A 16,699-nucleotide genomic window follows, 5' to 3' on the forward strand; every position below is an offset into this window, starting at 1 on the left:
ATTTTTATATACAGGGGATAGGCAAAATGATTGTGACAGGCGTAATTTTGCCCCAAAACTCTTTGAAAAATGGACGAAAAAGTAATACGCATTTGAATTTGTGATTTCCAATGAATCTCCGCCAGCACTCAATTTTCAATTGATTCTAGTTTCTTGGAAAAATGTTAAGATCTACAGAATTTCAAACCGCACAAAATTACAAGCGATAGAAACAATGTGATTTGGACATTATCTCGGAAACTTCGGAACATGTCCGGTGACAGATATGCAAGGCCAAGAAAATTACTTAAACTAGACCATATTAAATATTTTGACATCGAATGCTTACAAATGCATCCATTTGCATTCATTTTCAAAAAAGGTATAAGCATTTGGATTTGTGCAAAATTTTGCCTATCTCAATAATTTTACATATCCCCTGTAGAAATGAATTTCAAAAAAATCACATCAACACTAGCTCTGAACCGAATAGCGCCTTCCGCTTTTTTTTTCAGCGCTGCCTTCCCTGTACGTTAAACTTAATGTCGGTAGTAGTGCGCTGTATAGATCATCAGATGCTTCCGACATTAGGTTTAACGTACAAGAAAGGCAGTGCTAGTAAAAAAGCGGAAGGCGCTTTCGGTTTAGTGATAGAAGGGGTATACTTTAAATATTGCTTTCCCGAAGGTTGTGTCAAATTTAAACATATATGTTCTTAAATTATTCACATTTTACTCTACATCTACATCTCGGCCACAGTATTTTTAACTTAGTTTGTATTCTGGCGGAACTTTGTGGTATTTAACCAAAAATGTTTGTGTAAAACAAATAAACAAATAGTATAAAAACAATACAGTATTATTAAAATAATATAATTTTATTTTTATATCTTAGTTGTAATATTGCTTGAAGACTTATTCTAATGTTGATTGATTGATTAAGAAAAAACACACGGCAAAATCACCATTTTTATTTTGACCCCAATATCTATGTTTCACTAACACCAGCCATTTTATGCATAATTGTTGCCTCCATTCGAGCTCTTTCGACAAATTTCCGTACTCTCGGAAGGGCCTTCAAAGTAAAATTTCCAGGTGGGAAGTACGGAAGCTCGCACGATAATTCCTTTTGTTGAGTTTGCAACTTTTCCTGGTGAAAACTTTGTACACACGCGGTGCATTCGAATTCTACGATTGATCGTGTTTTTCTATCTGCTAAATAATAGATGTCCTCCTTGAAGATAGCGTTGACTAACAGCTGATTTGATATCGGATACATGTCCAACGTTTTGTGGTACAAAAAACTTGTATACAGATCTTCGTTATTTGATGCTTGTGATATGAATTGCGCCAGATCAAAGGGAGTGGCAAAATCGTCAATCAAAATGGCAGAGTTTGGGTTTGGGAGATAGTTCTGTAAAATAGAAATAAATATGTCTGTTTCAGTAAACTGCCCATAACTGCATATTTGTAACATTCGACAAAAGTAGGCATTGAGTAAATGGAACACCAAGTTTGCATTTTATTGCAGTCTGGGAAGAAACTAAATTTCAAAAAATTACCAGGAATTCAAAAGTGTTTATTTAAGGATTGAAAATTTGTACAGCTCATTTCGTATATTGGGTGAATAGTTAGAAAATAATTCTGATAGAAATTTATTTGCTACTACATTACGAGGCTCATGCACAATCTCAATGTGACTGTTATGCGGTTATAATTACCAATGTGACAAAACAACTTGGTATTTTTTTTTCGAATTTTCTAGAACAAAATCACAGATTTTATTAAGTTGATCGAAAGTATACATCATTTGATGACTTTCCACGGTATTAACTCAAAATTGTCAAAAATGTCGAATGTGACTGATATGCAGTTATGGGCAGTAAAGTAGTTATTAGATGAGCAGTGAAATTACACTTACCCTTATGTTGGTTGCTCCGAAATAGATAGGAACGATTCCTAAGCTTAGCGATTTCCAAAATTTATCAGCAATATAATCTTCGCAGATAATGTCTTGATATACAATGATGAATTTGTATTTTGAAACATATTCATAGAAATTCCGCGTGTCTTCAAAATCAATTGAGTCATATGTTATACCATCGGGGAATGTTTTGTTTTTCAAACAATTACCATACGAATCAATTGATATGTGCTTTCCCAATTCTTTAACATATAACTCTCGACCAGTGAGAGTATCACAGTGGGATTGTATGTATAAAACTGGAGCCAACTTCATTTTTTTCTGGAAGCTTGTTTTTAGCCCAAATGTGTACATATTTTTATAATTGATAAGCTCTTCCAAAGTTGTGAATGATTGCAATGTGAGCGGCACCGTACTATGTCGACTGAACGTTGATGAGAAGTTGAAGATATCCAGGCTATGTAGGAGAAAAGGAGCATTTCTTGGTGACGCATCATGATACAAGCCCCAGTACTGGTCTATTCTACGGTTTGCAGGCATGTCATGAATCGACATCTTTTTACCGTGAAATAGATAACCCTGCAAAAACAAGATTTTAGTCATTTAAAGCCATTAAACGCAGAGTTAAAAATCGTAATCGAGTTACAACAATTATATAACTTGCCATACGATTTGTAACGCTGCTGAAGATGCCTTTAATATTTTAGTTATCGCACTGCTGTACTTTGTATAATAATTATAACTCTTAAAGCATGTATTCAGTTTAATAACATGTAAGAGAATGTCATTGTTTTGTGGGAAAATTTCGGAAGAAAATATTTTTCGATGAGTGGTGTGAATCGCAAAACGAGCTTTATTATTGAAGAAGGTATAATAGGTTTGAATAATAGCAGCTTGAGTGTCTAATGTTATTTATATATATATATATATATATATATATATATATATATATATATATATATATATATATATATATATATATATATATATATATATATATATATATATATATATATATATATATATATATCTCATCATATAGCTATAAACCTTATAAGCAACCTTTGGTTTAAAGAATGGGAAATCTTTGATGAAAATTATTTATGTAGGCTACAATGACAATAATTATTGGAACGGTTGGACTCGAAAGAACAGTTTGTTAATGAAAGAAAAAAAATCCCTATTGAAACATAAGCATTGTTATCGGTAATAAACGTTCCGCACTATGTAACTACATATAACAGAAAAAAAGGGATACCTCCAAAGGAATTATTGGAAATTATATTAGTATAGCTGCGTATTAGACTGATGCAAATTTTGAAGTTTTTGCTCCCCTATGCTTAAACGATGTCAATTATGATGAAAATTATCCCAGTGCGCATCGTACCTTCGTGCTGTCGTACACGAATTCTCTCTGCTCTTGGAAGTTTTCTTAAAAACTACCTTAAGCAATAAATCAGTACTTTTCAGTGCTACATAAACAGTACTTCTCAGTGCTAAAATTAAAAACGGTACTTTTCAGTGCTACTAAAACAGTACTTTTCAGTACTATTTTTTTCTACTATTGATCCCTTTACGATCCTTGTTTGGACCCGTGCCTTCGATTTTTCGTTGGACCCGTTGGCGAAAGCTAGCGGTGGTAATCCTTCTTGGACACCGTCTTGGGAAAAAAACCTCTCGAAGGTCACGTCTTCTTTCGTTTATTAACTAAACATGCTGCCGAAGACCATTTTTTGATTGGACGTCAGGATAAATTGTTATTCATCATCATAATAACATTTCATTTGCCGTAGCAGTTCAGATTTTTTACAGGTGAGTTGATTTCACCTGCTTATAAGAGAAAAAAAAACGCTTTAAATATACTTAACCTAACTTAACCTAAACATATAACGCATTAATCGTGGCAATAGAAGATTGTAACGATTTTTGCCTGAAATTATTTATTATTTTATTTGACATTTGTTCCAATGTTTCAACATTCGATATTCTATGTAACTGATTGGTACTATACCAGGGAGGAAGCCTCAGAATCAGTTTCAAAATTTTATTTGGGATTCTCTGCCGAGCTTTCTTCCTTGTATTACAACAGCTAGTCCATATTGGTACAGCATACAACATGGCTGGCCTGAAAATTGAGCCCTAGAAACTTAACTTCATCTGACCAATTTATTGGAATCCCTCTCATCGTGACAACATGTCTACTTGAAGGTTTCAAATAAAGAGCTTTTGGTTTATGTGGGAATATTATTAGTTGAGTTTTGGAAGCATTAGGAGAAATCTTCCATTTCTGCCAGTATGAAGAAAAAATATCCAAACTTTTTTGCAATCGACTACAGATGACACGCAGGTTTCGATCTTTGGCGGAGAGGCCTGTGTCATCCGCAAACAAAGATTTTTGACATCCCTGAGGTAACTCAGGTAAGTCAGATGTGAAAATATTGCATAATATTGGTCCCAAAATGCTGCCTTGAGGTACACCAGCTCTTACAGGAAGTCTTTCAGGTCTGGAGTTCTGATAATTAACCTGAAGTGTACGATTTGACAGATAACTTTGAATTATTCTAACAATGTATGTTGGAAAATTAAAGTTTTTTAATTTTACAATCAAACCTTCATGCCAAACACTGTCGAATGCTTTTTCTATGTCTAGAAGAGCAAGACCAGTAGAATAGCCTTCAGATTTGTTGGAACGGATCAAATTTGTTACACGTAAAAGTTGATGAGTGGTCGAATGTCCATGGCGGAATCCGAACTGTTCATTGGCAAAAATTGAATTTTCGTTGATGTGGGCCATCATTCTGTTCAAAATAACCTTTTCAAAAAGTTTACTGATGGAGGAAAGCAAACTGATTGGACGATAGCTAGAAGCTTCTGCAGGATTTTTGTCTGGTTTTAAAATTGGAACAACCTTAGCATTTTTCCATTTGTCAGGAAAATATGCTAATTGAAAACATTTGTTAAATATATCAACTAGAAATGATAAGCTACTTTCTGGAAGTTTCTTGATGAGGATGTAGAAAATTCCATCATCGCCAGGAGCTTTCATATTTTTGAATTTTTTAATAATAGTTCTCACTTCTTCTAAATCAGTTTCACAGGCATTTTCGGAAACGTTCTCTTGATTGAGAATATTTTCGAACTCCTGAGTAACTTCATTTTCAATTGGACTAGTAAGTCCTAAATTAAAATTGTGCGCACTTTCAAACTGCATAGCAAGTTTTTGAGCTTTTTCGCAATTAGTTAGTAATAATTTGTTTTCCTCTTTCAATGCCGGTATAGGCTTCTGAGGTTTTTTCAAGATTTTAGATAATTTCCAAAAGGGCTTAGAGCCAGGGTCCAATTGAGAAATTTTATTTTCAAAATTTTTGTTTCTTAATTGAGCAAAACGCTTTTTGATTTCTTTCTGCAAATCCTGCCATATAATTTTCATAGCAGGGTCCCGAGTGCGTTGAAATTGCCTTCTCCTCACGTTTTTAAGACGGATCAAGAGTTTAAGATCATCGTCTATAATCACGGATTCAAATTTTACTTCACATTTTGGAATTGCAATGCTCCTGGCTTCAACAATGGAATTTGTTAAAGTTTCAAGAGAATTGTCAATATCAAGTTTAGTTTCTAAAGAAATGTTAACATCAAGATTAGAGTCAACATACGTTTTATATATATTCCAGTCGGCTCGTAAATAATTGAAAGTGGAGCTGATAGGATTGAGAATCGCTTCTTGGGATATTTGAAATGTAACAGGGACATGATCAGAATCAAAATCAGCATGAGTAACTAATTGGCTACAAAGATGACTAGAGTCGGTTAAGACCAAGTCAATCGTAGATGGATTTCTAGAAGAGGAAAACATGTAGGGCTATCAGGGTATTGAATTGAGAAATATCCTGAAGAGCACTCATCAAATAAAATTCTGCCGTTGGAATTACTTTGAGAATTATTCCATGACCGATGTTTGGCATTAAAGTCACCAATGACAAAAATTTTTGACTTATTGCGAGTCAATTTTCGCAAGTCAGTTTGGAGCAAATTAACTTGCTGCCCAGAGCATTGAAAAGGCAAATAGGCAGCTATGAAAGTATATTTACCAAACTGTGTTTCAACAGAAACACCTAAAGTTTCAAAAACTTTAGTTTCAAATGATGAAAACAGTTGATGTTTTATACGCCTATGAATGATGATTGCAACTCCCCCACATGCCCTGTTGTGGAGAATTATTGGTGCTGTGAAACTGGCAACACTGACTTGAAAGGGTAGATAATTTTATTGTTTGGAAAGAGGAAAGAAGTCAGTTGGAAGGTGGATGCTTTGCAGACTCGTGCATTGTACACTAGAATGTAAGTAATTTTAAGATTGAATGAAATGATTGTAAATATTAATAAACGCTTTTAACAGCATTGAAGCTGCTCAACAAATGACTGCTGTCAATAGGTGATCATTCGCGGCAAAGTAATTACCCCCATCCCAACATTCTTCAATGAATCTAATCGCCTACGGATTAGTTAACAATGGAGCCCATAGCACGTAGATTGGAATTGTTGGAAGAGGAGAGTGCGAAATGGCGAAAACATTGTGAAGATGAAGAGCGGAGAATAGAAGAGGAATATCAGCAGAGTTTGGCCGAAATTCGGGAAAGATTCCGAAAAGCTTCTAAAGCAATTGAGTTGGAGTTTGCAGCTAGGAAGGAAGAAGTAAAAAGGCAATTTAGTGATGAAGGTTTGAGAGAAAAATCTGCCTGCACTACTTCTCAACCAGAAGCAAACAATCGTCATCCAGCTTCTACAGTACCGTCGAATTGTATTGTTCAAAAACGTACGATTGATGTTAGGATTGTTGTGCGGAAGGCAGTAAAAGCGCAAAACAAGGGCGAGAATGATCAAAACGATTGGATCAGTGTATGGAATTTACCTACCTACAAACATATTGAAATCAGAGGAAATCACCGGGCTAGGCAATCACAGTTTGGAAGGTACATCAGCAGAGAAACAAACGCAGTGTCGAAAAAACAAAGGTTTTTTGCGATAGCGGTGTTTGAAGTTTATGATCCCGGCGGAATATTATATGAGCAATTCGGACGGAAAAAGAACAATGAACGGCAGTTCGACAGTGCTGACTGCGGGTCGCCAGTATTGTGTTGTTTCCAGATTATCGCCATTCCATGTGAATACAGCAATCACTGTTCAGACCGGTTACCAGTTTCACGGGAGGGAGACTGTTGTGGAGAATTATTGGTGCTGTGAAACTGGCAACACTGACTTGAGAGGGTAGATAATTTTATTGTTTGGAAAGAGGAAAGAAGTCAGTTGGAAGGTGGATGCTTTGCAGACTCGTGCATTGTACACTAGAATGTAAGTAATTTTAAGATTGAATGAAATGATTGTAAATATTAATAAACGCTTTTAACAGCATTGAAGCTGCTCAACAAATGACTGCTGTCAATAGGTGATCATTCGCGGCAAAGTAATTACCCCCATCCCAACATGCCCCATCGAGTCGATCATTACGATAAACAAAAAAGTTAGGATCTCTTTTGACTACACTTTTTTGATCTCTTTTGAGTTTAGATCCAGGTTTTAAATACGTTTCGGTAATAACTGCTATATGCACGTTATTAACCGTAAGAAAATTAAACAGCTCGTCCTCTTTACCATTCAGAGAACGAGCATTCCAATTTAAAATATTCAAATTATTATTTGGATCCATTAGAAAAACGTAATCCAATAACAATTTGATTTGTAAATTTTACACCTACTTGGACAGCTTCAGTCATAGTGGTGGCTTTGAACATTGCATCAATCATTAGATTCAATTGTTCAGTTAGAAAATTAAAATCAGAGGCAGACATGTCATGTGATATCCCATTAAAATTTTCGGTAGACGAAGAAGCGGAATTACCTGTGGCGGTAGGGTTTTTTCCATTTGATTTGAAACAAGTAGAATGGGTACTAGACCTATTCATATTTTCAAAAATGTCTGGAAACTCTCCAGTCAACCAATACTTTGATTTTTCATTGCAAAATGAACTTCTGGCCAAAATTTCATTCAATTTAGAGTATATTCAGTTGTGCTTCAAATCAATTATGTGTTTTAAGCTATTTTCAAGCTTTAAAAAATCATAACTATCGAACGAAACATTAAAATTCATCGAAAATACCTCTACATAGTAGTTTATCCAATTCTACGAACTTTTGCCGAACACGATTTTATGATTGGAGCAAGTTTTAACATAGTTTGGTTGAGGTTTGTATCTCGAGGTTCTTGAAAACCGCTATTTTTGGGGAGTTTTCTCCCTGAAAAACATACCTGCATGAAAATTTCGTATTTTTAATTTCCAGACATGATGACAATGCATATCTAAAAGTCAATCCCGTCCAAAGTTACCATTAATCTTACGAAAATAAATTGTAAAAAATAGGTAATTATAAAGTGCATTTGTAAATCCACTGTGGGTGAGCCAAGAGCACCACCGTGAGCTTCAAGGAATACAAAAAATGAACACGTTAGCACTGCCTTTTCTCAGTCGATGATATGATGATTGTTTTCAAATCGTTCTAAATGATCAGTGAAATGCGATCAAAACAATCATCACTCGGAAAGAAAAAGCAATGCTAACTTGTCCAATTCATTCGTTTCCGGTACATGTGTCATGAATGATTTAACTATCATCAGGTTGCGACGCGGTGCTCTATCTTTGGGCATTTATTGTAATTTATTTCCTTAAGCAACATGTAATCTTTTGAAGGTCAATGAATTCAGAAATGTATTTTGTTTGATTCCCGTTGACTGGGGCCTGAAAAAATAATGCCAATGGGTGTTTTATATACCATGTATATTGAGAGAACTGTAATTTCTGGGTACTGCGGAGTACAAATTTGGATCAAACAATGTTAAAACTCAATTTAATATTATTAGCGTGTTCGAGAAACTTTAACATAATAGAATTAGCTTTCAAATAGTGGTAATAGCAAGTGGTTTTGATTTTCCACAAGCTAGTTATGATTTTTCAAACCTTGAAATAAGCCCAAAATCACATTTTCAACTTGAAGCATACTGAAATCTTTATTAAATGAGCTGAAAATTTGACCAGACATTGATGTTGGCATGAGAATTCCGAATACTGCTTGACCGGTAGATTTCCAGGCATTTTTTAAAATATGAACAGGTCTAATGGGTACCCATGGATCGAACAAGGGAGGAGTTCAAATTTCCTGCTACGATATCGGCAAAGGATTTACCGTGGGTAAATTCGAAATTGAAAGATTCGAACGGCTACCCGACGGATTAAAATTAGTTTGTGAATGAGCATGATTATGATCTTCCTGATGGGTATGATTCATGATCAAGCGATCGTTAACTGAAAAATGAGCATTGTTCGATACTCTACCAGGCAAATCGCGGAAACGACCGTTATCGTAACGGATATTATCTTTCATCTGCCTGGCACGAGCCTCAATGACCCTTTTGCGTGAAGGGCATTCCCAAAAGTTAGCTTTATGAGGGCCCTTGCAATTGGCGCATTCAAACTTTCTGGTATCTTCTTTCACAGGACAGACGTCCTTAGCGTGAGAAGAACCTCCGCAAATCATGCATTTAGCATCCATGCGACAAATTTTTGTACCATGACCCCACTTTTGGCACCGACGGCACTGAGTGGGGTTCTGGTAATTTCCTCCAGGTTTCTGGAAATGTTCCCATGTCACACGGACATCGAACATAAGTTTTGCTTTTTCTAAAGCTTCAATATTATTTAGTTCTTTTTTGTTAAAGTGAACTAAATAATATTCTTGAGAAAGCCCTTTCCGAACAATGCCAGATTGGGTTCTCTTTTTCATAATGATTACTTGGACTGGGGAAAATCCAAGTAAATCATTTTTTCCATTTTTGATCTCTTCAGGTGACTTATAGTCACTTGAGAGACCTTTCAAGACAACTTTGAATAAACGTTCAGTTTTGTCGTCATAAGTAAAAAATTTGTGCTTCTTCTCTTCAAGATGTCTGAGAAGAAGCTCACGATCTTTAAGATCTTTGCTCCCCTATGCTTAAACGATGTCAATTATGATGAAAATTATCCCAGTGCGCATCGTACCTTCGTGCTGTGCGTACACGAATTCTCTCTGCTCTTGGAAGTTTTCTTAAAAACTACCTTAAGCAATAAATCAGTACTTTTCAGTGCTACATAAACAGTACTTCTCAGTGCTAAAATTAAAAACGGTACTTTTCAGTGCTACTAAAACAGTACTTTTCAGTACTATTTTTTTCTACTATTGATCCCTTTACGATCCTTGTTTGGACCCGTGCCTTCGATTTTTCGTTGGACCCGTTGGCGAAAGCTAGCGGTGGTAATCCTTCTTGGACACCGTCTTGGGAAAAAACCTCTCGAAGGTCACGTCTTCTTTCGTTTATTAACTAAACATGGTATCAACAACTAACAAAAGGAAGGGTGAATCTCTGAATTCACTACTTCCTTCCAAAAAAGTGGGTTTTAAAACTGTCACTACACGTGGCAAGAATGGAAGAAAGGACGTTTCCCCGGAATGCGAACTTTCTTCCAAGGGTGAAATGAATAATTGTATCGAAATGAGCAATCAGTTCGATGTTCTAGACAAATTTTCCGAACACCAAATCGAAGCAGCCTCTAGCCTAGGCTCTTTGATTCAAGTGAGGAAGCAAAGAGTGCCGCCTATCGTGGTCTTCTTCTTTCTGGCGTTACGTCCCAACTAGGACAAAGCCTACTTCTCAGCTTAGTGTTCTTATGAGCACTTCCACAGTTATTAACTGAGAGCTTTCTATGCCTATTGACCATTTTTGCATGTGTATTTTCGTGTGGCAGGTACGAAGATACTCTATGCCCTGGGAAGTCGAGAAAATTTCTAACCCGAAAAGATCCTCGACCGGTGGGATTCGAACCCATGACCCTCAGCTTGGTCTTGCTGAATAGCTGCGCGTTTACCGCTACGGCTATCTGGGCCTATCGTGGTCAGTTGTTCCGAATTTGGGGGATTTAGGCAGGAGATCTTGAACTCCATTAGGGGAATCAAGGTTTCCTTCCAAATCGCAAAGAAAGGAGACTGTCGCGTTTTGCCGGAAACTCTTAAAGATCGTGAACTTCTTCTCAGACATCTTGAAGAGAAGAAGCACAAATTTTTTACTTATGACGACAAAACTGAACGTTTATTCAAAGTTGTCTTGAAAGGTCTCTCAAGTGACTATAAGTCACCTGAAGAGATCAAAAATGGAAAAAAATGATTTACTTGGATTTTCCCCAGTCCAAGTAATCATTATGAAAAAGAGAACCCAATCTGGCATTGTTCGGAAAGGGCTTTCTCAAGAATATTATTTAGTTCACTTTAACAAAAAAGAACTAAATAATATTAAAACTTTAGAAAAAGCAAAACTTATGTTCGATGTCCGTGTGACATGGGAACATTTCCAGAAACCTGGAGGAAATTACCAGAACCCCACTCAGTGCCGTCGGTGCCAAAAGTGGGGTCATGGTACAAAAAATTGTCGCATGGATGCTAAATGCATGATTTGCGGAGGTTCTTCTCACGCTAAGGACGTCTGTCCTGTGAAAGAAGATACCAGAAAGTTTGAATGCGCCAATTGCAAGGGCCCTCATAAAGCTAACTTTTGGGAATGCCCTTCACGCAAAAGGGTCATTGAGGCTCGTGCCAGGCAGATGAAAGATAATATCCGTTACGATAACGGTCGTTTCCGCGATTTGCCTGGTAGAGTATCGAACAATGCTCATTTTTCAGTTAACGATCGCTTGATCATGAATCATACCCATCAGGAAGATCATAATCATGCTCATTCACAAACTAATTTTAATCCGTCGGGTAGCCGTTCGAATCTTTCAATTTCGAATTTACCCACGGTAAATCCTTTGCCGATATCGTAGCAGGAAATTTGAACTCCTCCCTTGTTCGATCCATGGGTACCCATTCTACTTGTTTCAAATCAAATGGAAAAAACCCTACCGCCACAGGTAATTCCGCTTCTTCGTCTACCGAAAATTTTAATGGGATATCACATGACATGTCTGCCTCTGATTTTAATTTTCTAACTGAACAATTGAATCTAATGATTGATGCAATGTTCAAAGCCACCACTATGACTGAAGCAGTCCAAGTAGGTGTAAAATTTACAAATCAAATTGTTATTGGATTACGTTTTTCTAATGGATCCAAATAATAATTTGAATATTTTAAATTGGAATGCTCGTTCTCTGAATGGTAAAGAGGACGAGCTGTTTAATTTTCTTACGGTTAATAACGTGCATATAGCAGTTATTACCGAAACGTATTTAAAACCTGGATCTAAACTCAAAAGAGATCAAAAAAGTGTAGTCAAAAGAGATCCTAACTTTTTTGTTTATCGTAATGATCGACTCGATGGGGCATGTGGGGGAGTTGCAATCATCATTCATAGGCGTATAAAACATCAACTGTTTTCATCATTTGAAACTAAAGTTTTTGAAACTTTAGGTGTTTCTGTTGAAACACAGTTTGGTAAATATACTTTCATAGCTGCCTATTTGCCTTTTCAATGCTCTGGGCAGCAAGTTAATTTGCTCCAAACTGACTTGCGAAAATTGACTCGCAATAAGTCAAAAATTTTTGTCATTGGTGACTTTAATGCCAAACATCGGTCATGGAATAATTCTCAAAGTAATTCCAACGGCAGAATTTTATTTGATGAGTGCTCTTCAGGATATTTCTCAATTCAATACCCTGATAGCCCTACATGTTTTCCTCTTCTAGAAATCCATCTACGATTGACTTGGTCTTAACCGACTCTAGTCATCTTTGTAGCCAATTAGTTACTCATGCTGATTTTGATTTTGATCATGTCCCTGTTACATTTCAAATATCCCAAGAAGCGATTCTCAATCCTATCAGCTCCACTTTCAATTATTTACGAGCCGACTGGAATATATATAAAACGTATGTTGACTCTAATCTTGATGTTAACATTTCTTTAGAAACTAAACTTGATATTGACAATTCTCTTGAAACTTTAACAAATTCCATTGTTGAAGCCAGGAGCATTGCAATTCCAAAATGTGAAGTAAAATTTGAATCCGTGATTATAGACGATGATCTTAAACTCTTGATCCGTCTTAAAAACGTGAGGAGAAGGCAATTTCAACGCACTCGGGACCCTGCTATGAAAATTATATGGCAGGATTTGCAGAAAGAAATCAAAAAGCGTTTTGCTCAATTAAGAAACAAAAATTTTGAAAATAAAATTTCTCAATTGGACCCTGGCTCTAAGCCCTTTTGGAAATTATCTAAAATCTTGAAAAAACCTCAGAAGCCTATACCGGCATTGAAAGAGGAAAACAAATTATTACTAACTAATTGCGAAAAAGCTCAAAAACTTGCTATGCAGTTTGAAAGTGCGCACAATTTTAATTTAGGACTTACTAGTCCAATTGAAAATGAAGTTACTCAGGAGTTCGAAAATATTCTCAATCAAGAGAACGTTTCCGAAAATGCCTGTGAAACTGATTTAGAAGAAGTGAGAACTATTATTAAAAAATTCAAAAATATGGAAGCTCCTGGCGATGATGGAATTTTCTACATCCTCATCAAGAAACTTCCAGAAAGTAGCTTATCATTTCTAGTTGATATATTTAACAAATGTTTTCAATTAGCATATTTTCCTGACAAATGGAAAAATGCTAAGGTTGTTCCAATTTTAAAACCAGACAAAAATCCTGCAGAAGCTTCTAGCTATCGTCCAATCAGTTTGCTTTCCTCCATCAGTAAACTTTTTGAAAAGGTTATTTTGAACAGAATGATGGCCCACATCAACGAAAATTCAATTTTTGCCAATGAACAGTTCGGATTCCGCCATGGACATTCGACCACTCATCAACTTTTACGTGTAACAAATTTGATCCGTTCCAACAAATCTGAAGGCTATTCTACTGGTCTTGCTCTTCTAGACATAGAAAAAGCATTCGACAGTGTTTGGCATGAAGGTTTGATTGTAAAATTAAAAAACTTTAATTTTCCAACATACATTGTTAGAATAATTCAAAGTTATCTGTCAAATCGTACACTTCAGGTTAATTATCAGAACTCCAGACCTGAAAGACTTCCTGTAAGAGCTGGTGTACCTCAAGGCAGCATTTTGGGACCAATATTATGCAATATTTTCACATCTGACTTACCTGAGTTACCTCAGGGATGTCAAAAATCTTTGTTTGCGGATGACACAGGCCTCTCCGCCAAAGATCGAAACCTGCGTGTCATCTGTAGTCGATTGCAAAAAAGTTTGGATATTTTTTCTTCATACTGGCAAAAATGGAAGATTTCTCCTAATGCTTCCAAAACTCAACTAATAATATTCCCACATAAACCAAAAGCTCTTTATTTGAAACCTTCAAGTAGACATGTTGTCACGATGAGAGGGATTCCAATAAATTGGTCAGATGAAGTTAAGTTTCTAGGGCTCAATTTTCAGGCCAGCCATGTTGTATGCTGTACCAATATGGACTAGCTGTTGTAATACAAGGAAGAAAGCTCGGCAGAGAATCCCAAATAAAATTTTGAAAATGATTCTGAGGCTTCCTCCCTGGTATAGTACCAATCAGTTACATAGAATATCGAATGTTGAAACATTGGAACAAATGTCAAATAAAATAATAAATAATTTCAGGCAAAAATCGTTACAATCTTCTATTGCCACGATTAATGCGTTATATGTTTAGGTTAAGTTAGGTTAAGTATATTTAAAGCGTTTTTTTTCTCTTATAAGCAGGTGAAATCAACTCACCTGTAAAAAATCTGAACTGCTACGGCAAATGAAATGTTATTATGATGATGAATAACAATTTATCCTGACGTCCAATCAAAAAATGGTCTTCGGCAAAGGGGCGGTCCATTAATTACGTAAGACAATTTTGGCGGTTTTTCGACACCCCCTCCCCCCATGATAAGATTTTTTGCATGAAAATCAAAAATAATTTGTATGGTGCGTAAGAAATTTCAAACCCCCCATCCCCCCATAACCCCTTACATAATTAATGGACCGCCCCAAAGTTGTAGCTGGGAGGATTTCACATTAGAAGAGTTTGTTCACTTTTCCATAAAATTTTATGACGAAGAGATAGAGGGCTGAACACAAAAGATTGGCGTTTTCCATAGTCACCTCCATATAAACTTCAAATGGCGTGTGCACAGTCAAATTTCTTCCGAATCACTTCAAACTTTGGGAGGGTGCTGCTTACCATAATTATAATCGTTTAAGCATAGGGGAGCCAAAATTTCAAAATTTGCATCACTCTACTGCGTATACTCGAAAGATGAGCAGCAAAATAGTCAATAACATACTTGGTTATTAAGCTTATCTTAACAATTTTGAGGATCAGTGCGCATCGTACCTTCGTGCTGTGCGTACACGAATTCTCTCTGCTCTTGGAAGTTTTCTTAAAAACTACCTAAAGCAATAAAACAGTACTTTTCAGTGCTACAAAAACAGTACTTTTCAGTGCTTAAATTTAAAACGTTACTTTTCAGTGCTACTAAAACAGTACTTTTCAGTACTATTTTTTCTACTATTGATCCCTTTACGATCCTTGTTTGGACCCGTGTCTTCGATTTTTCGTTGGACCCGTTGGCGAAAGCTAGCGGTGGTAATCCTTCTGGGACACCGTCTTGGGAAAAAACCTTTCGAAGGTCACGTCTTCTTTCGTTTATTAATTAAACATGGTATCAACAACAAACAAAAGGAAGGGTGAATCTCTGAATTCACTACTTCCTTCCAAAAAAGTGGGTTTTAAAACTGTCACTACACGTGGCAAGAATGGAAGAAAGGACGCTTCCCCGGAATGCGAAGTTTCTTCCAAGGGTGAAATTAATAATTGTATCGAAATGAGCAATCAGTTTGATGCTCTAGACAAATTTTCCGAACACCAAATCGAAGCAGCCTCTAGCCCAGGCTCTTTGATTCAAGTGAGGAAGCAAAGAGTGCCGCCTATCGTGGTCAGTTGTTCCGAATTTGGGGGATTTAGGCAGGAGATCTTGAACTCCATTAGGGGAATCAAGGTTTCCTTCCAAATCGCAAAGAAAGGAGACTGTCGCGTTTTGCCGGAAACTCTTAAAGATCGTGAGCTTCTTCTCAAACATCTTGAAGAGAAGAAGCACAATTTTTTTACTTATGACGACAAAACTGAACGTTTGTTCAAAGTTGTCTTGAAAGGTCTCTCAAGTGACTATAAATCACCTGAAGAGATCAAAAATGGAATAAATGATATACTTGGATTTTCCCCAGTCCAAGTAATCATTATGAAAAAGAGAACCCAATCTGGCATTGTTCGGAAAGGGCTTTCTCAAGAATTTTATTTAGTTCACTTTAACAAAAAAGAACTAAATAATATTAAAGCTTTAGAAAAAGCAAAACTTATGTTCGATGTCCGTGTGACATGGGAACATTTCCAGAAACCTGGAGGAAATTACCAGAACCCCACTCAGTGCCGTCGGTGCCAAAAGTGGGGTCATGGTACAAAAAATTGTCGCATGGATGCTAAATGCATGATTTGCGGAGGTTCTTCTCACGCCAAAGACGTCTGTCCAGTGAAGGAAGATACCACCAAATTCATATGTTGTAATTGCGGGGCTAACCATAAGTCCAATTTTTGGAATTGTCCTTCACGCAAAAAGGTCATTGAGGCTCGTGCCAGGCAGATGAAAGATAATATCCGTTACGATAACGGTCGTTTCCGGAATTTGCCTGGTAGAGTATCGAACAATGCTCATTTTTCAGTTAACGATCGCTTGATCATGAA

General features: G+C 36.4%; 1 protein-coding gene and 1 long non-coding RNA gene across 3 annotated transcripts in view; one reads left to right on the plus strand and one right to left on the minus strand.

The window, feature by feature from the left end:
* Positions 1–837: 837 nt before the first annotated feature.
* Positions 838–16,699, minus strand: part of LOC5572642 (alpha-(1,3)-fucosyltransferase 10) — a 28,061-nt gene continuing 12,199 nt past the window's right edge. The window contains exons 3-4 of one of the 2 annotated variants that reach the window (XM_001654091.2): positions 1,900–2,481; positions 909–1,392 (exon numbers count right to left, since the gene is read on the minus strand). In XM_001654091.2, the coding sequence (XP_001654141.2) occupies positions 967–1,392; positions 1,900–2,481 (1,008 nt within the window). In that variant the 3' untranslated portion in view covers positions 909–966. Of the gene's footprint in view, positions 1,393–1,899; positions 2,482–16,699 lie in introns of both variants that reach the window. The other variant, XM_021845113.1, reaches the window with a different exon arrangement.
* LOC110676600 lies at positions 6,144–7,261 on the plus strand. Its single transcript, XR_002500549.1, has 2 exons — positions 6,144–6,239; positions 6,298–7,261. It is a non-coding gene; the product is annotated as an uncharacterized LOC110676600 (long non-coding RNA).

This window comes from Aedes aegypti, chromosome 2, assembly GCF_002204515.2.
Source record: "Aedes aegypti strain LVP_AGWG chromosome 2, AaegL5.0 Primary Assembly, whole genome shotgun sequence".
In the NCBI taxonomy this organism is placed as follows: Eukaryota; Metazoa; Arthropoda; class Insecta; order Diptera; family Culicidae; genus Aedes; species Aedes aegypti.